The sequence below is a fragment of the Lates calcarifer genome, linkage group LG11 (genome assembly GCF_001640805.2).
Source record: "Lates calcarifer isolate ASB-BC8 linkage group LG11, TLL_Latcal_v3, whole genome shotgun sequence".
NCBI classification, from domain to species: Eukaryota; Metazoa; Chordata; class Actinopteri; family Centropomidae; genus Lates; species Lates calcarifer.
In genome coordinates, this window is record NC_066843.1 from 9,512,534 (window position 1) to 9,533,890 (window position 21,357).

At 40.7% G+C, this 21,357-nt stretch overlaps 3 protein-coding genes across 3 annotated transcripts; 1 reads left to right on the forward strand and 2 right to left on the reverse strand.

Annotated features, from left to right (window-relative positions):
- The first annotated feature begins 79 nt into the window (after window positions 1–79).
- On the forward strand, window positions 80–3,107 carry LOC108902663 (leucine-rich repeat-containing protein 51). The gene is made up of 4 exons (XM_018704609.2): window positions 80–217; window positions 472–677; window positions 1,726–1,874; window positions 2,041–3,107. Exons 1-4 carry the CDS (start codon window positions 91–93, stop codon window positions 2,171–2,173), a joined length of 615 nt encoding a protein of 204 aa, XP_018560125.1. The 5' UTR covers window positions 80–90; the 3' UTR covers window positions 2,174–3,107.
- Window positions 2,689–10,553, reverse strand: timp2b (TIMP metallopeptidase inhibitor 2b). The gene is made up of 5 exons (XM_018704608.2): window positions 10,185–10,553; window positions 4,851–4,951; window positions 4,642–4,744; window positions 4,398–4,522; window positions 2,689–4,268 (listed from the first exon to the last, which is right to left on the reverse strand). The coding sequence occupies exons 1-5, from the start codon at window positions 10,312–10,314 to the stop codon at window positions 4,071–4,073; spliced, it is 657 nt and encodes a 218-aa protein (XP_018560124.1). The 5' UTR covers window positions 10,315–10,553; the 3' UTR covers window positions 2,689–4,070.
- A 7,504-nt stretch (window positions 10,554–18,057) lies between these two features.
- Window positions 18,058–21,098, reverse strand: LOC108902723 (galectin-3-binding protein A-like). Its single transcript, XM_018704701.2, is given in 7 exon segments — window positions 18,058–19,331; window positions 19,484–19,766; window positions 19,886–19,982; window positions 19,984–20,021; window positions 20,152–20,355; window positions 20,614–20,723; window positions 20,931–21,098. Coding segments are annotated over 6 exon segments (1,815 nt in total). The 5' UTR covers window positions 20,702–20,723; window positions 20,931–21,098; the 3' UTR covers window positions 18,058–18,226.
- Between the last annotated feature and the right edge of the window lie 259 nt (window positions 21,099–21,357).

Sequence of the window (21,357 nt, forward strand, 5' to 3'; positions counted from 1 at the left end):
TTCCACTGCCAGGTAACAATTTGTATCAAAGAATTCAAAAGGCTTTTTGAACCAACGTGTTTATGTTTAAATGTGAAATAGTTTGTGAAAATGCAGTGGTTATTTTCTATAGGACACATTTACATTTTGACATTTTGCTCTTGGTGGAGATGTGAAGACTTGAACATGTCTGGCCCTCCAGTGGATCTGTCATTTAAAGATATCAGCCATGTTTCAGGTAGTATCACATTCCTCCAGTCTTCCACTGTCTGTCTGAGCTTCTTGACTTCACAGTAGGTAACTCTTAATGGTATTCATTGTTTTTTTTTTTTCTTCCCATTACTTCCTCTGGTATCTGTAATATTCCCACAGTTCTCTGTTGGACTTGTATAAATAAACTGATTGATGTCTGAGCAGCAGAAATATACAAATACTCAAGAAAAGTGAGGCAGCACTTGATATTCACTGTAATGATTTTGGTTTGTTTTTCAGGTGCTTTGTCTGAGGTACCCCGAAGTGGCTTGCGGCCTTTACAAACAAACTCAAAGGGCAAGTACCTGAGCTGCTCTTTGCGTCTGAGTAACAACAACATCACAGACCTCGTCGGCCTCCAGTACACGCTCGGCCACTTTCTGGCTCAACCATCAAAGCTCGGCTGGCTGGACCTGTCCTTCAATAAGATCACAAGCATAGATCCAGTGAGATTTCTTCTCTCATGGCTTGTGTACATTTGCATCTTTTCTTCCTCAGTTTCTTCCTTTTTCTTCCTTTATTTCTTTGATCGCACAAAAACTGACCACAACAAAACTGAGTACACCCCTGGTAAGTATCACAAAATGTTATATAATAAAAAAAAACTTGTCCATTTAATAGGATTTCATCTGTATTAATCCAAAACCCAGGAAAAATGAAGCCAATTTTTTTTTTTTTTTTTTTTTTTTTTTACAATTTAAACTATCATGAAAGGTCCATATTAGAGAGCCAACTGTAACAAAAGTCAGTAGATCCTTCATAAGCAAGATTCTTTTATTTTTTTAATATCTTGTATGTCTGCCATTTTTGATGACAGCAACAAATGTGTGGGGAAATGTTCTGCCAGTGATTCTTTTCAGCTGCTCTTAGCTGGAGGGGGTTTCTTGCTCTAACTTCTGTTTTAAAATGTGTTCTGTTGAATTCAAGTCAGGCGATGTACTTGGCCCGGTCATGGTTTTCACTTTTTTCTTCTTTGTAAAACTCTTGTATGATTTTTGCAGTGTGTTTGGGATCATTGTCATGTTGGAAAATTCTTTTCCTGCCAAGTTTCTTGAGACTGGGAGACTTCTTTTCATGCAGGATTTGGGTAGAAAAACTCACATTCTCAGTGCCATCTGTAAATGTCATGTCCCCTAAACCTTTTGCACTCATGATGGTCTTGTACCCTACCTACTTTCTATTAGTCTTACAATATGGTTCCTTACTTCTTCAGGCAGTTCCTCACATGTTATTATATTAGCCGTAATTGGAAATCACAGGTGTAATAACTTGTGTTGTTTGTTTACACACGTACAGCATCTGTTCGTATGTAATACATCAGTACATTATACTTATTGTATTAGTATTTAAGGATGCTGTAATTCCTGTCTTCCTCGCATCACTTCATACCTACTTGTATTATTTATTCTTCTACACCCTCTTTGATTTAAATTTTACAACTAAGCTGGGAATGAGAGCATGTGTGATGAGAGTGTGTGTGTGTCTGTTTTTCAGGTCTTGTGCGAGCTGTGTGAACTGCGTGTGTTGTACTTTCATGCCAACGGCATCTGGAACCTAACAGATATAAACAAACTGGGGGAGCTGCAGTATCTGCACACTATCACAATACATGGAAATCCCATTGAAGCCCACAAAGGCTACAGGTAGATGCTTGATTTCCTTTCAGTTTTCATGAATGTGAAGTAGCAGGAAAGTACAAAGGTCTACTTTGATTGAAGATGTCTTATGTATGATATCTATGGAAGTGCACAAGCAACTACAGAGTCCCTGTATTTAAAGCTAATTTAGCGTGTGTGCATGTGTGTTTAGGAATCATGTGATTTCCGTCCTGCCTCACCTGAAGATGATGGACTTCAGTTCTGTGACACGCGATGAGCGAGCTTTGGCAAATGTTTGGTGCCACAGCACAAACCGTGGCAGAAACACCAAGAGTCTCCAGTAACTATTATGACTACATTAAGTCATTCCTTTAAATAATCAACCATTAACCTAATGTAAAAACTACTCTGAAATTAAATGTTTCCTTCTCCTAAAATCTAACACTAATACTAATGATTCCAATAAATCTTACTGAAAGGATATTACTGGATGTTTTTGGAGCCCAGACACTTCCTCATGTGCCAACAACATAATGATACAACTTTTATGCAAAATTAGTAACATTTGACCATAGAAGGTGTAGGTTTATCCACATACATTTAAGTATTTTGTTCAACCAGTTGTAAAATATGAGAATATTGGCCTATTTAGCTCCTTTGTTGACATATATTACTTACGTAAACAAGTCTGTAACAGCACAAGATGACAACCAGCCAACCATTCTGGTTTATTTACATAACTACCAAACAAAGGCACTCTGAATTAAAATCCTTCAGTATTAGTGGTAAACGTGTGCTGGAGACTTCTAAATCCACTCAATCCAGAACTGAATGTGAAAATAACCAGGGCAACAGCAAATCAAAACAGGGTTTGGCATTTAATATAATAGTCAAATGTACAGTATTGTTTCAGTTGGACATGCATGCAAAAATCATCTCATCTCAAAAGTCCCATGTGAAACCAGCACAAGACATCATACTTGACTACAGTTTCAAATGAAGAATTTTTTTACACTCTCATATTAATTCTTAAAGTCACATGACATCAACACTTGTATGGCTCTTGCAATAAACTGATGATTGGTTAAAGTGTGTTCTTTAATTCACTGCCCAAGAGGATGAGCCAGTCCGACAGTTAACAGTTAGGCCTATGATTTGACCTTTAATGCATGTAAAATGTGTGTATTCTGCTAATACTGTTAAAATATTAGGTATTCTCTTTACACAATACTGATGGTGTCATTTGTCATAAAAAGTATCAAAATGGGGGCTTTTTTTCAAATAGATTATGATGAATCATATAACCTCCTTAAATAAAATATGCTCTTACACTTACTAAAGCATTATAAAGAGAAGAGTCGTAAAATAATTAAAAAAAACAAAAACAAAATACAAAATGGAGGATTCAATCCTCTTTTTCAGACATTTTTCATAAGTGACAATATGACTGCTGCGATCATTGTGTTCAAAGTGCATTCTTGTCTATTCAGGTTTATTTAAAGAGAAACAATTACCAAAGCATAGATTGTGTGCACAAACTGGCATATGAAATGTGTATCATTAACATGCCACTCTTTTAATCTAAACAGGTCTGCCACACCTTTAAAAAAAAAACAACAACAAAAAAAAAAAAAACAGAAGCAAAAAGATTTGCATACTAAGCACAAGAAAGAATATAAAGTAGGACAGGCAAAAGGTGGCAATAATTCCTTGTGGTAGCTCTGCTGTCACAAATCAGGATGCCGACTGCCAACTAATGTTAATAACCAACATACATTTTCACAGAATTGTTAGACTTTTGAGCTTTAGGTGTGTATGTGTTTCATTACAGAATTATTGTTCATTTCAAACAATACCTTTGGTTGAAAAGGAAATTACTAGCACAGAAACAGAAGTACTGTGAAGTAACACTGAATTGTGACGATTATCCCTTTATTTCAGCTGACAGAGAAGTGGTTTATGAGGAAGTGCTTTAGATTTCGGGGTAAAAGCATCAGAAAGTGCTGAATTCATAAGACTGATGAATAAAAAACAATGAGTCCTGCAACTAAAAAAAAACAACAACATGACAATTCCATTTTTTTTCCTCCCCAACCTCACCATGGAGCACACACCCTGCAGCTTTCTTAATAAGAAGAAAAAAAAAGAGAATTTGACTTGTTTATTTATTTCTGTTTTTGGTATTTATATCTTAATGTATCTCGACTGTAGACATCTTCAGACCGTAGGACAGTGGTGGAGTTAAGGGTCTTCGATGTCCAGGAAATCCTTTTTGGGCGGCGCAGCTCCTCTGTACCAGGCGCAAGAGTCGTCGCTCCTCTTGATACAAGCAAAGTGTTTGGCCTGCTCTCCGTTGACAGTCTTCTCAATCACCCAGTCTGTCCACAGGCACTCAGCTGGGCTGGTGATCATGCAGGGGATGGAGGTGCAGCGAGTGATCTGAGGGAGATCCAAAAATATCAGGAAGTTAGCTTACAACAGGCAATGCATCTTTAGAGATTATTTCACCTCATCTTAAATTAGTGGCAAATTCTAGTGTAACTGCTGACTATCCTTCAGCATTCCTACCCTGCATTCACAGCCCATTGCATAGCGCTGAGTCAGGCTCTTCTTCTGGGTCTCGCTCAGGGTGTCCCAGGGCTCAATGAACTGGCACAGCGTGACGTGCATCTTACCATCAGTCTCCATTCTTCCTGCAATTCAGGGAGAGCAAAGGAGAGGCAATGAGATGATGTGAAAAGTGATGAATGAGGGAACCACATGTATTAGATTTTATAATGTGTGATTTGGTAATGATGTGGTTGTGTCTTACCTGTGATAAGATACTCCTGGGCAGTCTCCAGAGTCACTCCACACACTGCAGAGGTGGAAGCAGTGTAGATGGCATCGATGTCCTGACTGGGGCCTTTGTACATCTGAAATTTCAAACGAAGAAAAAAAAAAAACCATTCAAATTCACATAGGAATTAGGTTTATACCCAAACATAAAATGAAATTTAAAAACAAGTTAACACCACGTACCTTGATCTGTTTGACGTCATACTTGATCTGTTTGATGGGGTTTCCATAGATGTTGTTGCCAACGTCAATCTCCTCCTTTCCAACTATCTTTGCCCTGATAACTGGAAAAAGACAAAAATACAACAACCCACATTACAGTTTCAGAGTGAAAACACTATTGTCATGTTAAAACTGAACTAGATCTGGGTCTGTCTGTATCTGATCTAAAAGCCCTGCCCACGTTTGGCATGCCCGGAGTTGGCCGCAAACACATTGCTGCGGCTTTGGGGCTGCGGAGTTTGCATGTGCCAGGTGCTGGGGGAAAAGACAGAGGCACATGAGTGTTTCATCAGCTGCAATCAAGAAGGAGGAATGTGTGTATGCTGCTTGCTCTCAGGCTCCTGGGCCGACGCAGGGAGGAAGCCAGTCAGCAATCTTTGAAAAAAGCTGAACTAGAAATGCTGGACCCCCACCCCCACCCCCACCCCCCTCGCCCCCAGGCCTGCCTCCTCTGTCTGGTTAGAGGTGCTGACATGCAAATCAAGCTCTCACTTTCGTGTGCATGCAGCCTTTCCCCCCTTCTCTCTCTCTCTCTCTCTCTCTCTCTCTCTTTTGCGCTCTTAAGTTCCAGCTCCCAGATTCAGAGAGGATTGGATGGGGATGAAAAAAAATATAACAGTTCAAGTGGAAAAATATTATCAGAGCCATACGGATGAGCTTTTGAGCTCAATTACTGAGTATTCAAGAAAAAAAAAAATGACTCATGTGTTTCACAAACACTGCTTCTTTCATGTGAATCCAAATGCTGAAGTACAGTATAGCACTGGTCATGTGGATTACTGGTAATGTGCAAGTTGCAGTGATTACTGTAAATTCACATGACTACTACAGTGAAAAAGGTTCACAAAAATCACATTCGAGAAAAATCAAGCTTTTAAGCGCAGGAGACTAGCGACAGAGCTAATGTTAACCAGATGTTCCCTCTGAAGTCCCAGTTCAGTCCTGTCTTTCCAAAGGTGGCAGCTACTGACTGCCTCGCACCATCACTAGGCCTGCTGCCTTACCAAATAAGATCAAGCCTTTTCTTATTTGCTTTTTATATGATGAAGGTATGAAGCTGTGAGCCACATGTGCCCTAATTCAATGACAATAGAGGCTCAGAGAACATCTCCTTTTAAGGGTCTAAAGAGTCGACCTTTAACAAAAGGAAAACAGGGGAAAAAAGGAGAGTGTGTGCAGTGATGGAGTGATGAGTATGGCTGAATGGAGGACTGAACAGACAGGAACAGCAGTCATTTCACAGAGGCAGCATTAGCCAGCGTCCTGTGTATACAGGGGGAAGACAGCCTATTCAAACCAAATACTGAAATACTGCCACAAACATATAAGTTGACAGAGGGAGGAGGAGTTTTTAGTGAGCACAAGAGAGAGAAGGGGGGGGGGGGGTTGTTAGCTCGTGGCCAGGAAAATGTGCAAAACACTGAGCCGTGCAGGCTGGGAGCTTTTCTGTGTGCCGCTACTGCAAAGTAGCAGATATACTGACAAACACATAGAAAGTCAACACTGTACCCAGCGATAATCTATACCAGTCAAGATGTTCACTGGTTTACAAATCACAACACCCCCCCCACACACACACTGAGTTAGTGTGGGACTGAGAAACGCTCCAACTTCTCTGGCTACAAAATGGATTAGTGGTAATCCCCTTTGCCTGAGTGTGCAGAATCACACACATATCACTTCTCCTTCTACTGGTGTAAAGTAGGGCAGGTGAAAATATGCACAGTGTGTTAAAAAAGAAAACAAAGCAAAACACTGAATTATGGAGCTTATGTGAATGATAATTTATAATTTGAGCATTTGGGCTTTAAAAAAAAAAAACAACTTTGTCAGGGTCAGAGTTCACATTTCATGTGCTAAAAATAGACACATACACATCATAACATCCACATTCCAGTAATTTAAATATTAGTCATCAAAATCCATAACAAGCTCTCATTTTGCTATGCCCATTCTACTGAAACACTCACTGTTATTGCTTAAGGTAGCAGAGTGTGTCCTCTAGTTTAAGTAATTTCAAAATATAACTTAATTATCTATCCTGATACACAGTGTATACCTAATTCCCACAGTACATGATGATGTTTACTGGAACAGCCTGACCAAGTCTATAAAAAAAAAGAGAGATAAGTTTTACAAAAGTGGGAACTGAGGGAACCATCTAATTTTCTAGTTACTCAAACAATAAACGCATTATTTTGTATGTAGTATTGCGGCAATGGGAGTGCTTCAAAAAACAAAGAGAAAAAGAGAAGAAAGCAAATGCATGTCATGTAATTGCAGGGCCTGTACATCCATTTTCCTCTTGGAGAAGCCGCACAGCGGTCGGACTTTGAATGAGAAAAGCTAAACTTCAAATTCAAACCGACTCCTCGGCTGATCCTGGCCAAGGATATACAGATTAATCCACCGTTATCCCTTTGTTTTCTTTAAGAAATGGAATTCCACAGCGCTTGAAACTTCTGTCATCTTCCCAACAGTGTCTATAAATGCTAAAAGTTTGTCTTTCTAGCACCAAAATTATGCTGTTTACTTGACATTTTAATGTTTATGCTCTCTCCATTTATGACGTTGCTGAGGTACAAATGTTCACATGCTGTCTTTTAAAAGGTGAGCTGCTGTGCATTCAATTATATGTGGTTATTTTCCTCAGAGAGCACTGTGAAATGAACCTGTGGGACACATCGATCCTGTGCATTATCTGCAATGATGCTAGAGTTTGAGGCAGCTGTTGCGAGAGCTTGCACACACTCACAGTCTGACTCAAAGGAGAGAAATCTGGTTTTAATGTCAGCTCTGTTTACACAGCTTGCAGGGCTGTGTTTATACCGGAAGTCACGTCAAAGCCAGCTTTCCTTTCAAGGTCTCAAACCATTCGCTTTCTCCCCCCTCACAGAAAAGCAGCACAGGTAAACCCTGTAATCACCATGAATTGTGAAATAAACTCCAAATACATAATGAGCGCAGCATATGACTGCACGGCATTCCTCTGCCTCAGCCAAAGACCCAAGGGATGGATTTCAATTTATGAGGAAAGTTTTTTTTTTTTTTTTTTTTTTTTTGGTCCTGCTCTGTCTGTTTTGACAAGATAAATGGAAGTACATGTTTACAACTAAAGCTGACCTGGTATTTTCTTTTTGTTTACAGGAATGGAGAGAGAAAGAAGCCAGGGTCTTGTAAAATAGAATAACAAAAAAGTAAAGATGGGCTGTAACCAGTTAAAACCACAGTCTGCTTTGATCAGACTTTAAGAAGAATGGTTTTACTCTGCTACCCACTTAAAATTTCCATTAGCATGTTTCAAAGCCTCTGCTTTCACCTATATTATTCACTGTAACTGGTCCTTGCATCACACAAATGAAAAAAAGTGTATGCAGTCAGTCATCATCATAACTGTCACTGAAAGTGTTCCTCCTCTGACAAACTTTGGCCGTGTTTACCAGTTCTTTAGAATTTCATTTGAGATACTGAAACTAAGATTACAGACTACTCTTGCTCTTGAGTAAGTGGATTCCACAGACACTGTGACTGATCCTACACCAGTGCAACTTAAGTAAATACTTAGGGGTTCCTCAAGGCAATGTCTCAAGGCATGGAAACAAGCATTATTTTAACTTTGCTTGGAGGATGGTAGACTAGGAACTAAGATCCAACTTAACTGAAAAAAAGAATGAGGGGTTTAGGTGGAGCTACCGATGATAATGACATTCATTTTGAATGTGCCAACTCTACGTGCTATTTTATCACTCCACAAATTCATCCACCCATTCATTGCCTGCGATTCTACCAGTGCCAGTGAATCACAAAGATCTGTAGAGTTGTGCAAGGTCACAAATGTTGACTGACTAAATCCCACTCTTAGTCCCATGATATGGCTATGAAGACTCCTGGTGAGGCAGAGTCAAAGGCCTTCTGCCCAGAGAGCCTGATCTCCTTGAACAAAATGTTGGTTTATGTTGGTAGGTGGGTCTATCCATGGTGCTGAAGCTTGAGCGGGGTGGGTGGGGGGTGGGTAAGGTCATGTTAGGACCTGACCTCAGACACTGTGATGAAATGAATCAGTCTGGAAGTTCAGATGATTATCAGCACCTTCAGTCTATGTTTAAACAATCCACAGAATAGTCAGGGCCCTCCAACCTCTACCTGATCAAATGACTCAAAAGTGCATCTCTTGACTTTAAAGGCTCCTCTTTGTACTGTAGAGCAAAGAAAATGTATGAAATGACTGTATTAGTTTTAATAATACTGACAATAGTACCTTTTTCTTACATTAGCTACCTGGCTGCATTTGAGAAGCGTCAACTTTAAAAACACCTCAATGAAAAGGTTGAAAGGAAGGGGGAAAAAAAATCTGCTTTTCCTTTACACTAAAGCTCTCTCCAGCGGGATAATGTGGTTTCTTCACCCTCCAGCGCCATGGAATCCAATGGTAAAGAGAAACCTTTGAATAAGTCAGCTTCTGTATACATACCACACACTCAGCCAGCTCGCAACCAAGAAAAAAGACCCTCAGCAAAACCCCAATTTAAATAGCTGCACAAGCTGGTCACTGTTAAGACTCTCGTTAGCTTAAGACCTGTGTCGAAGGCAGCAACAAGAAGTGTTTTGTAATAGGTTAAATAAGAGGGAAACTATCTTCACGGCCTTCGAGTGAGAGTAAATCAACCTGAGGAAACGCATCATAAACTTCTCAGTCATCAGCTTAGGAGTTTACTCACGGGGATGAGTGGGGAATGCTACCATTTATGCTTTTTATTTCTCTGTGAAACATAAACCCCACAAATGATCATTAAAGGAGTGTTAATAATATTGAAGAGAACTGTGATCACCCTCATCAGCAACAGGCAAAAGTGCTCATCTGACTGGATGCAACACTATTAAGGGAAAACTCAAGCAATCTGGTACTTAACTGTTCAAATATTTCACGTTTCCTGCTTCTATTAAACTGTAGATCATAAAGTAGGCTACACAATAGTTTGCCTATGAGATGAAAATGCCACCAAGTACATGAAGTGCATTTATGTGGCTATATATCAGGACTCAAGACTATCAACAGATGATTAGGGAGAAAAAGAGGAGGGCAGTGGAAAGAAAGATTGAGAGACAGAAATTTCCATCCTCCTCCCCCTGTAATTGTAAACATAAGAGTAGGGCCAGTTTGCAAAGTTTCCCTCTCCACATTAACAGTTTCTTAGTCAGGAAAAACAAACAATCTAATCATCCAGGCTTTGTAGACAAACAAATAATGGTTGAATGCTGCTTTATTCATGAATTTTAGTCAGTGGATCAACTTACCGACGTCTGCGTTGCAAAACGCCTGCTGAGGATGCGCTGGGGAGCAGCTGCATGCTTCTGCTATTTCTTCCACCCGCCAAAGGAACAGGACGGCCAGAGTAACAAAACAACTGCTCACCGTCCAGGTCATCTTTAACAAAAACTATGTACGCTGTTTATCAAGAGTTGTGGAGAGGAAAATATGAAGGCAGTTGTGCAGTTGAGGAGTCCGGTGCGCCTGAAGGAAATGAACTCCGCAGCTTCAAGAGAATAAAAGACGGTCTAGTTGTCAAACTCTAAGATGAACAGGGAACGAGAGGGAGTTGACTCCTGCTGGAATCTGAAACTCTTGACAACTCTTCAAAAACTGTTTGCCCCTACCGAGCGGAGCAGCCGCGCTTTTATTCCTCGCAGGCAGTGGCAGGCTCCTCCCTTGCTGCGTGGTCTCAGCCAGTGACACACAGCAGCGACATCGCAGGTCAGGGGCTCCCAAAGTTTACACATCCACCCACAAACCCCGTCACCCTTCTGTCACAACTCTGTTGCACTGAGAGATGGATAATTGTTCGTGCCAAAACACGGGGGTGGTACATGCAACATCTATTAAGTCACCTTCAGCCACACACACACACACACACAGACACAAACAAACATGCTTTCATTCTTCTCTGAGCTATTTCCTTACACCCCCAGGTTAACACTAACCTCAACTTTTACCATAACTTTCCCCAAATCCAGTCTACATCCTCCCCAGAATAACCAGATTTAAACCTCACTTACAGTATAACCTCAAATGAACATCTAAATTTCAACAAATAGGAAATAACCTGAAATTAACTTGATGAAAAACAGGGACGTAATGTCATTATGTCTGAGGTATTTCCTTATCTTATTATCTTTGTGAGTACACTTGGGTCTCACAAAATCAGCAGACAACTATTCTGTGGTTTTGCCACTCCAGCATAACTATTAAAGGGAAATTGGCTGTTATTCCTGTAAGGGATCCTCTGGGGAGAGTAGATGTGCTTAGTGAAATTCATGGCAAACTGTGGATTTAGATTTGTGCGTGCGCGCCTGTGTACAAGTGGAAATTTTGGCCTAATGGCCGAGCTAATGGAAAGGTTGAGGGGTCACCAAAGTCAGTGAGATTCAATTTCCGGAATCCTAGAAAATGTGGAGTAAAATTAAGGAAATAGTTTTGGGACATGCGCTCTTTGGCACAGAGGCAGATGAGAAGATATGAAGCTGCAGTCGGCTAGCTTAGCTTAGCTTTAAAGGCTGAGAAACAGGGTGAAACAGCTAGGCTGGCTCTCTCCAAAGAAAACAAAACCTGCCAACCAGCGCATCTAAAGCTCACTAATTGACGCATTATGTCTCTGTCATTTGATAAGCACAAAAACAGAAGGCTCCAATGGTTGCCTGACTACTGTTCCAAGGCGAGAAAAACTCCCTCCACCCACTACACCCCTCTAACCATTATATTTAGTGTACAAATATGAGAGTGGTATTAATATTCTCATCAAAATATGCAAAAAGCATATTTGCCAAAATGTCAAACTTTTCCTTTATTGGATGTTTAACTAATAGCTGTGAGTGTGTACTGCTCTGGGCTGACCTCCATCTGATCTCCATCCTTAGGCCACACTGACTGTAGTAATAGTGACTCCTTCCTTACAATACATAGAGTATTTCACAGTTAATGTGGTATCACTGCAGGTTGAACAAAGTTCACACAGGTCTTGTTCTTCCCTTTCAGGATTGTTGTGTTGTCAGGTGTGGGTGTCCCAATATTCTCTTTAATTTCATTGCATTGTGTGCATATTTTCTCAATAGTTTTGCAATAACCAATTTTTCTTCCCTTGGTGACATGGGGGAATATAACATATCATCAACTTTGACCTAAGCTGACCTTTACCCTTCCTTTGGACTCATGTCTCTGGTAACCTGATGAATGTAAATCCAATCTTTGCTCTCTTTTATCTCTGTTTTTTTATCTCTAGTAACTACTGCTAAATGTTCCACTGTGTGCACTGGCTAGGCAGTAACAGTGTGCATCTGCCATTTGGTGCTTAGCAGGTAGTGAATAGTGGGGTTTTAGAGCGCATTAGCTGCAAACAGAAAATGAGGCAATGAGAGCAGTGAGAGTGAAATGAAACATTAACCTATGACCTGAAACTCATGATGAAGTTCAGTAAAGCCCGGGGAGCTGCAGATTTGGTTGATAATTCTCTGTAGGTTCATCACCATGAGCATCTGCTTTCACCTTGGTACACTTTTGCCACATTGTCATTTGATACAATTAATTTTGATTAACATATATTTTATAGTAGCCTTTAACATTTACTGTAACAATAGCCTAATTCAGAAGAGTGAGAGTTGTTGGTGTTGCTGAATAATCCTCACATCACACTGCACAGTTACCTGTGGTTTTAATTTAGTGTTTATTCATATAGAGTCACTTTCAGTAATGTTAGTAAAACACTGTTTTAAAGAAATTTCTAAGGGAGAATGAAAGATGAGTGGAAGAGGAGTGGCGGGCTGAGGAGAAGTGACATCACCCCCTTAAACTTAATAGATCCAATCTGGCGGCATTTCCCCCAGCGTAAGCTACCAGAACCCCTCCGCCCTTCTGTGAAAGAAACATTATGCTATAGTCAGATTCTTTAGTCATTTCTCATCCTTCACTCCTGTGTAAAAATAGATAGCTCTCTTCTGTTGGAATGTTCACTGCTGCTACACAACCTTAGGAAACTGTGGATTTCCAAAGTCCTGGGTTTTGCGGCCTCCCCTGTTGATTCTGACTGCGATTGGGGGGAGGGGGGTGATCACAGTGAGGGCACGGTGTGTTTGATGATTGGAGCTGATGGTGAATAATGTAGAGGACCTAAGAGAGAAAGAGAGGGAGAAAGAGAGAGAGAGAGAGAGGGGGACTGTATCTGCTGTGGCTGCCTCGCTCCCTGACATCATATTTGGCCACCGACTGTTGGTCTTCTGGCCACTCTGGCAAATATTTCCACTCTTTTCCATAGTTGAGCATTTTTGCCTGGTTGCTTTTCCACAGGTCTCTGATGTCTGTGTAAAAACAGGCAGGGAGAGAGAGAGAGAGCAGAGAGGAAAATGGGACACCCAAGTTAATGTCACATCTGTAGTGACTAAAGTCCTATATGTCTTTTTGCTGAAGTGGAAATTTGGACATTCTTTCATCTTTATCTTTGCCATTAGAACTGGACTGAGAATGCCTGCGGTTAGATAAGAGATTTCCACATTGTTAGAAATTTTGCAAGCTCGTATGAGTCGTACGGGGAAAGTGGAAGTTACCAGACACAAAAGACGCAACAGGGACAACAACACAGATGTTGGGTGTGACACGTGAAAAGGAAGTGACACATCCAAAGGCGAAATGGGTGGAAATATGCTTCCGTCTCTTTCCGCAGTTTACCAAAAGCATCAGAGGAACAGCAGACGCCTTCTTCTGGGCAAAGCCTGCCGCCCCCTGTCCAAACAGTCGGCTTCCTTTTCACTGAGATGCTGACTGATGTGGTGGGCTCTGCTCAGATCGCAGCCGTGTCCCCGGCTCCTGGGCATACTTCAAATGACCTCACAGCATGACCATTCTGAGCTATTTCCAACACTACAGCTCTCCCTTTAGAATGGGGTTTTACTCGCCAGTTAAGATCTGGATTATTGTATCAACATTTGGTTTTAATTTGTTGAAAGAGGGTGGAATTGTCAAAGAAGTGCAACGTAAGCAGCCCCCCAGAGTACATTGCCCACTACAAACACCCAAAAGGGGCATAGGACTGGCCTGAACCTCCAACCCTTAAATTACAGACTTGCAAGGCCAGGAATACTCTTTAAAAGGAAGTGCCCGGTAAGGCAGAAAAAAGAGGGTCTCATTGTGGTGCTGTGGCACTGACCCACATCCTCTGACTCCCACCCCCCAACCCGCCCCATCCCTTTGCCTGCACACATGACCTGACCACCACGTAGCTTCTTGACTTTCCATCCCCCATGCTGCATGCCCACCCACTCCCCTTTACCGACTTTGTTTTGATGTGACCCAGCCACGGCCCAGGGGTTATTCCCATCATTTTCCATTCATCAGTACAGCTATTCACATTTTATTGGTGACAATGTGAGACAGTGAATCAGCGTTACCAAATTTGCTTGAGGGACAGTGAAGAGGAGGAAAACATCTGTTTGATAGACCTAAAAAAAACAAAAAAAAACTAAGTCACACCATTGTTCATGTGAAACTGGAATTTCTTTATTTCTGTAACATAATAAGATGATAAAACACAGAACACAAAAAGAATCATAAAATATATTCTCATAGAGAAGAGCCTTTCTTGTCAGTATATTGAGTGGCTTCATAAGTCTAGATAAAGATGTTAGTCTTTTGAATAGCTATTAATCTAATATTGTTGTTAGATATTCAGTATCTATGTAAACACCATTTGTGATAAGCCCTAGATGTTTTGGGGTTAAATATCACGGCTCGACAGGTGAGAGTCTGTGTATTAACTGCCTCTTCACACCAGAACAGAGAGGACTGAATGTTGTGTAAGTTCTTAGACAGAAGAGATTACAACTAGAAAGACGAAAAAATGACTTTAGAAGAGAGCATTGGTGAGTGTTATGGATATGAATGAAACCAAGTTACAATGATGTAAGTACCTACGCAGCCATACTTGTAGTTTCTTTCCATGAGGTTCTTTCATGAGGTAAAATTGTTGTTTAACATTGTTAAAATTATGAAGGTTGTCATTTCTTAAAGCAAGTGCTGTAGTGGATTCCAGTTTGCTGATGGAAAATAAGAGGAACACTTCTCATTTTTTAGAAGGAACAATGGAAAAAGTGACAGATTGCACTGATTTACGGAAGCTAGCTTGGACATGACATGACTTTACAACTGTCCACAGTGTGATGTCACAATGTAACAGTCACCATGAGTCTGCCACTAATACCCGGAGAGCGTCCTCATGTGTCTTGGGGCAGTTTCAGTGGAATTGTTACCACACATTTGCTGGAACTCTTACCTTCACTTAACCATAATTCATTAAAAACAAAAGAGAAAAACTAGTAACTGATTGTAAGGTCATTTCCTCAATGTTACCGGTCGAAAACTGGGATGCCTGGGGCAACACTTTAAGTGAGGAACAGTTGGTGCTGTGCAAATGTTTAACCTTTTCAACCCCACAGACTTACACACATCCACTGTATGTCTGAGAAAGACTGCTATAAACTGTGAAGTGAACACTCTCTCATTATCACCTCATTTCAACTCAAAACGTTGCTGTGGTGATTGCGCTTACAAGATTTTGCTCATTTACGTAGACATCGAGCAAAAAAACAAAACAAAATTCTGTCTACCTGACAAATCTAAGTACAATATTCATTCTGTTTTAAACCAGCAGTACTACTGTGTACTGTATGCTATGTGGAACTGCAGAGTCTTGTAACAATTCTTTTTGGAGACACTAGTGACTCCTTCCTTCTGATACATAGAGTATTTCACAGTAAATGTGGTATCACTGCAGGTTGAACAAAGTTCACACAGGTCTTGTTCTTCCCTTTCAGGATTGTTGTGTTGTCAGGTGTGGGTGTCCCAATATTCTCTTTAATTTCATTGCATTGTGTGCATATTTTGTCAATAGTTTTGCAATAACCAATTTTTTTCCCTTGGTGACATGGGGGAATATAACATATCATCAACTTTGACCTAAGCTGACCTTTACCCTTCCTTTGGACTCATGTCCCTGGTAACCTGATGAATGTAAATCCAATCTTTGCTCTCTTTTATCTCTGTTTTTATCTATTTTTTATCTCTACTAACTACTGCTAAATGTTCCACTGTGTGCACTGGCTAGGTGGTAACAGTGTGCATCTGCCATTTGGTGCTTAGCAGGTAGTGAATAGTGGGGTAAATAGCTGGGTTGAGCTGAAGTATGCTACTTGTGGAGTCTTTGTGGAGACACTAGTATCACATTGTGTATAATCCATTGTTGACATGAAAATACTTCTTGTATTTTTTTCCGAATGAAATTCCCTATTGAGAATCCATGGGTCAAGAATCCATCCATGAACACTAGCCTATCTTGCCCCAACATCACCCAGTGCTCCCCCTAAAACGCAAAGGGAGTTCCCTTTGTCTATGAATGAACTAAAGGTTTTACGCAGTTTCTCTTTGTTGTGTGTTTTTGTTACTACAACACACTTGTTGTTCATAACTGAAGGGGAAACTGGGAAATTTCGGGAGCACGTCGGAGTTCAAGCGGTTAAATGAGATTGCTTAAATGATTGTTCATAGACCTTCAAAGTAGAGTTTCAAAATTCTGGGGCAAACCAAACAAACAAAGTCATGGCATTTGGGATTAATTATTTAGTGGGCAAAATGACACAACAATGAAAATACAGCCAGATGTTACTCACAGCAAAAGAAGTCTACCCTATGATGAAATATCTGAACTTTCCCTCCAGATGAATACATTACATTTACATCAAGCTGACAGTCTGGTATGAAATTACTTTGCGAGCGACAGTACAGCACTCTCTCCTCTGTCACTCACTGTGAGTTTGTGTAGGACTGAACCAGTATGCAGCAGTCATCTTTAAATATACAGTGCTGTGACCATGTAATCTTTGTAACTGATCAATCATCTCTTATCATGTCATGGTTTGGAGCAGTCACAGACAGACACACTTCTCAGAAACCCATGAGTCACCATGTGTTACATGCGGCTGTTTAGTTCACCTGCCCAGGCATGTTGGCCTGCATATTGTCGGTGTGTGACTGCCAGTTGTATGAAGCAGAAATGCGGGAAGACTTGAACACAGTCTGGTGTGTTGTGAAAACACAATTGTGCAACTGCTATCATATACTGAACACAAACCCTTTCACATTCAGTATCTTATCTGATGATGTTGAATAAAGCCGACATGTTTGAAGTTTGTTTTCATACTGCTGGGGAGAAGTGCGATGATAAATGTGACCTTTAACTAAGGAATGCTCAGTTTGAATTATTACAGCTGAACCAAACACTTAAATAAAGGAATACTTCTGGGAAATTTTGGGAAATACACTTATTTATGCTGAAGAGTTGGATGAGAAGATCAATATTTGATTTTTAAACATGTGGCTACCCAATTAGCTTAGCTCAGCACAAAGACTGGAAAAAGAGAGAAACAACTCGAGTGTTTGCCTATTAACACCTCTAAAGCTCACTAATTAATATGTTATATCTCATTTGTTTAATCCATACAAAACACGATGTAAAAATGACAATTTCATGTATATGGGAGGTTATAGTATGTGCTGGACTATTTCTTGGCCGTTTACCAGTTGCCAGGCAACCAGTGGAGACTCCAGGAAGTTAATGGTTGCAACCAAGATGTAGTACAGGGACTAAACCACGCTAACTGGTAGCGGTGTTACCAAAGCCAGGCTCCGTTCCCTTGTTGAACCTTCTTTGTGCTAAGCTTGCTAACTGGTTGCTGGCTATAGACTGACATTTAACAGAACTATTGAAGTTCCAAAGCATTTTATCTCCTTTTCTCATTTTACCACTTGTAGTAATGATGTGTGCATATGAATTCTTCTCATGGACAGCAGCTAAATAGCTGAAGTCATGACAGCAGATCTTATTGTCAGCAGCGAGGTACATGTCAGAGGCAGTACAGTTTATATTTTGGACAGGTCTGGGCAAAAACCTCTGGCCCAGCTGTACATAATACAAAGTGAATTTGGCCCTCAGCTTAAGTCCAAGAGAGCAAACCCTCTGATGATTATTTTATCTTGGCCCCATTAACACATCTGTCTCATATCTGAATAAACTGTTGGTCTTGTGAGGGACACATCAAGTCTTTTGAAGGAAAAATGCTAACACACAGAGAACAAGATCCAGAAATCACTTTATTTATTTTTTATTTGAAACAAAAGCAGGTGAGGATATGATTGCTATGATATCAATTAAACACTGCCAGGTGATACTAATCAACATAGATAATTGCAATTTGTTGAATAACAACCTAAAAAACTAATCAGGTTTGAGAAATAATCAAATTCAGACATACTCTGGCCTCACTACAAAGCGGTAGGTGTACTGGTCATCAGGACAGGGATAGGAAAGAAACTGGGTGCCATTCTCAATGATGTGAGCCAGGTTGAGCTTGAAGTCCTGAACCTGACAGATGTACTTGCCCTGGCACAACAGCAGGAGCCGGTTACGAAAGAGGATGTTGCTCTGCTGAGGGAGTTGGTTGCGGGGAATCAGCCTTGCCATGGGAAGTGACCTGCAGTGCACTCCACGGTTTGAACATTCATATTGACTCTTGAAGACATTTGCCTCCCAGTTAATCTTGTTGTCTTTGAAAATCAGGCTGTTGTGGACAGGGGTGCTGAAGGTTTTGGTTGTGGTTTGACTGTAAGGACTGACAGTGGGATAATAATTTCGATATGCAGAGCCGTACTGCATTCTTTGGTTGTATGAGGATCTATATTGGGTCTGGACTGATTTGAGTGAAGTATTCAAAGAGCCAATAACAGTGCTCCATGGTGTAGCGGTATAGATCCTGGGCTGGTAATCATCATCATCTTTGTTGAAGTTTGGGTTGGACAGAAGATTGCTGAAGAGCAGAACATTAAACTGGAATGCTTTCAACATGTTCTCATCATATATTTGCTTATGAGTGCTGTAAAGAGAAGAGTTGGACTCAAGCTCGTACAGTTTCTCTGCAGGGATCATAGGGAAACGAATGCGATTCAACAGGTCAGCCTGGGTTTCCAAACTGATGGAGTTGCCCTTGTCTGTGATCCAGCTTTCTACAGTCTGGAGCAGAAAATACTCATCTGGCACTACTAGGTCTGAGCGGGCTAGAAGGGCTCCAATGAACTCCACAGAGAGTTTGGCCCAAGCTGGAGAGCCGGTAAGGTTTTGGTAGTTCCAGGCCACATACTGGATACAGTTCTCCTGGAGAACCAAGTCCCCAGTTTCCTCTGCATATTTGTAAATAGACAACTGAGTCAGAAACGAAGCATCCTCTGGAAGGACTTTAGAGAACAGCCGACCTGTGTCCTCCATCAGCTGCTTCACCCCAAACTTAGAAGCCATCCAATGGAGGCACTGCACAGAAGAGAAGGTCACATCTATCTTGCGGGTATAAATGTACCTATTGAGAAGCAAATATTTATTAGATATCTTAAAGATTTCTTCTGGTGATTTTGTTTTCTATTTACATGCATACAAAATGATATGAATGAATGAATTTCAATATGAATCCTGTATCTTGAAGCAATAGAAATCATCTTAGCTTCAGTATACCTGATGAAGGAAGAGAAATATGGTTGACAGGACTGGCTGATGTTGACAGTGATGCTAGTATTCACTTCTGGAGCATTAAAGAGTGGGAATTGTGAAAGGATCAGTTTGTGTGCACAGATCGACACCTCCAGTGTCCCATCCTCCTGTCTGTTTCCATTGGCACTCCTGACTAAGATCTGAAGGTCACAGCCATTTCCACTGTCAAACATTTGGCCAAGGTCATCAGACAGACTGAAAGTGTGGTCCAACAAGTGTGTGGAATCACTGATGGTCACGTTATTGCCTGAAATCACAAATCACTGGGATAAACATTTGATAGAAAATAAGTATGAAGAGTGGTGATCAGATCAGAGCTTTTCTGTGTAAATGGGCCTTTTGGCTTGTAAGAGTTTTGATACCTACTTGCTGTTTCACAAATTACTCCAACATCCTCCTTGTGGGTGCAGTCAGTCACTCCCCAGCTTTTGAAACCACAGGCAAACAGATGGTTCTCTGTACCATTCACAATTGATATCATCCAGCCAAACTGGTCCAGGTGCTTTTGTATGATGTAAAGTGAAAGGGAATACATTAGTGGTGTTAGTATGTTAAACCTCGAATCACAATTCTTCACTTGTAGAAATAATTACACTGCCCTCTGGTGGGGGATAAATGGAAGTAAATGGCACCTTCTCCATAGTCCTTCCCAAAGACAACAGATTTTGCTCCAGGGAAGCGGAGCTGACGACACACCACCTGGGCCTCAGCCATGTCCCAACCATCATCACACACTGTTCCCCATTTGCCATCATGGTAGACCTCCACACGACCCTCTGAAAGGCTCGTAGAGCCAGACAGCCTCACGTCACCTTCCTGCCATTCATGCACTGCTTCTGTATGCACAGACATGTGACCTTCACCAATGTCATGACAGCAGAGAAGTTATGCAAAGATTCATATGATCCACAGTATATTCTGTTTTAAATGAGTATGGTCAGAATATATCTGTAAAAGTGAATAACATAGTCACTGCATAGAACACTCAATAGTCATTCATATTTACAGTACTACAGTATTGTTTCATTACTAGAAATTACTTTCAGGACAAAGTAGTAAGTATTTTGTAAGTTTTCACACAAATAATGACTCACTGAACAGGTTAAATTTGGTAGAAAAACTTCCAGAGACATGGATAAGTAGCAGAAGCCACAGAGTGTGCACATTCTGGCGTGAGAGCATTTCCAGCCACCACTGAAGGACTCTGACACAGACAAAAGATGACAAAAAGAAGCAGTGTGAGGACCATGCTCATTCTACTTATAAATCCACTGTAGCTTTTTTGTGTACTTAAATGTTTGCATTATCTATGATAATTGAAAATGACTACCGAATATGTGCATAAAAATTAACAGGTAGAATTTAGAAGACAAAATGTGCTAAATCCTTAAATGTAATGAAGCCACATTACCTTCTTTACACTGGTTATAAAGTGTCGTCCTCAAATGTATCCCCGGGTTTGAAGTCTGCAACACAAATCGCACTCCTTTTAAGGTCCTGCTAAAAACAGGGGGAGGGTTGAATGTATAGTTTCACTTCTCCATTCCCACTGCTTATCCCTAAGTTTCGTTTCACATTAACCCCTTGATACCTGAATGTATTTACAATTGTATAAAAAAATTATTATTTGTGTTTTTGCTTTCAAGCTGACGCTATCTCGGCTGCAGTCTGAATGCAAACGGTATGATGGGAATTCGCGACAATCTGCGTTAAGGGGTTAAAACTATAAAATGGGGGAGTTGCACAACGGTTCTTTTTGGTCCAGTCCAAACATGTTTCAGGACAATATCTGATTTTCACTAAACCGGTTTTGTTGTGAGATTAGAGACACGACAAGA

Excerpts from the sequence above, each read along its gene's own strand:
- LOC108902663 (XM_018704609.2), top strand. The coding sequence starts at position 91 with ATGCAGTGGTTATTTTCTATAGGACACATTTACATTTTGACATTTTGC. Across the intron at positions 218-471 it reads AGATATCAGCCATGTTTCAG|GTGCTTTGTCTGAGGTACCC; the intron begins GTAGTATCACAT and ends TTTGTTTTTCAG. Across the intron at positions 678-1,725 it reads AGATCACAAGCATAGATCCA|GTCTTGTGCGAGCTGTGTGA; the intron begins GTGAGATTTCTT and ends TCTGTTTTTCAG.
- timp2b (XM_018704608.2), bottom strand. The coding sequence starts at position 10,314 with ATGACCTGGACGGTGAGCAGTTGTTTTGTTACTCTGGCCGTCCTGTTC. Across the intron at positions 4,523-4,641 it reads CCAGGAGTATCTTATCACAG|GAAGAATGGAGACTGATGGT; the intron begins GTAAGACACAAC and ends CCTGAATTGCAG. Across the intron at positions 4,269-4,397 it reads CAATGGGCTGTGAATGCAGG|ATCACTCGCTGCACCTCCAT; the intron begins GTAGGAATGCTG and ends GATCTCCCTCAG.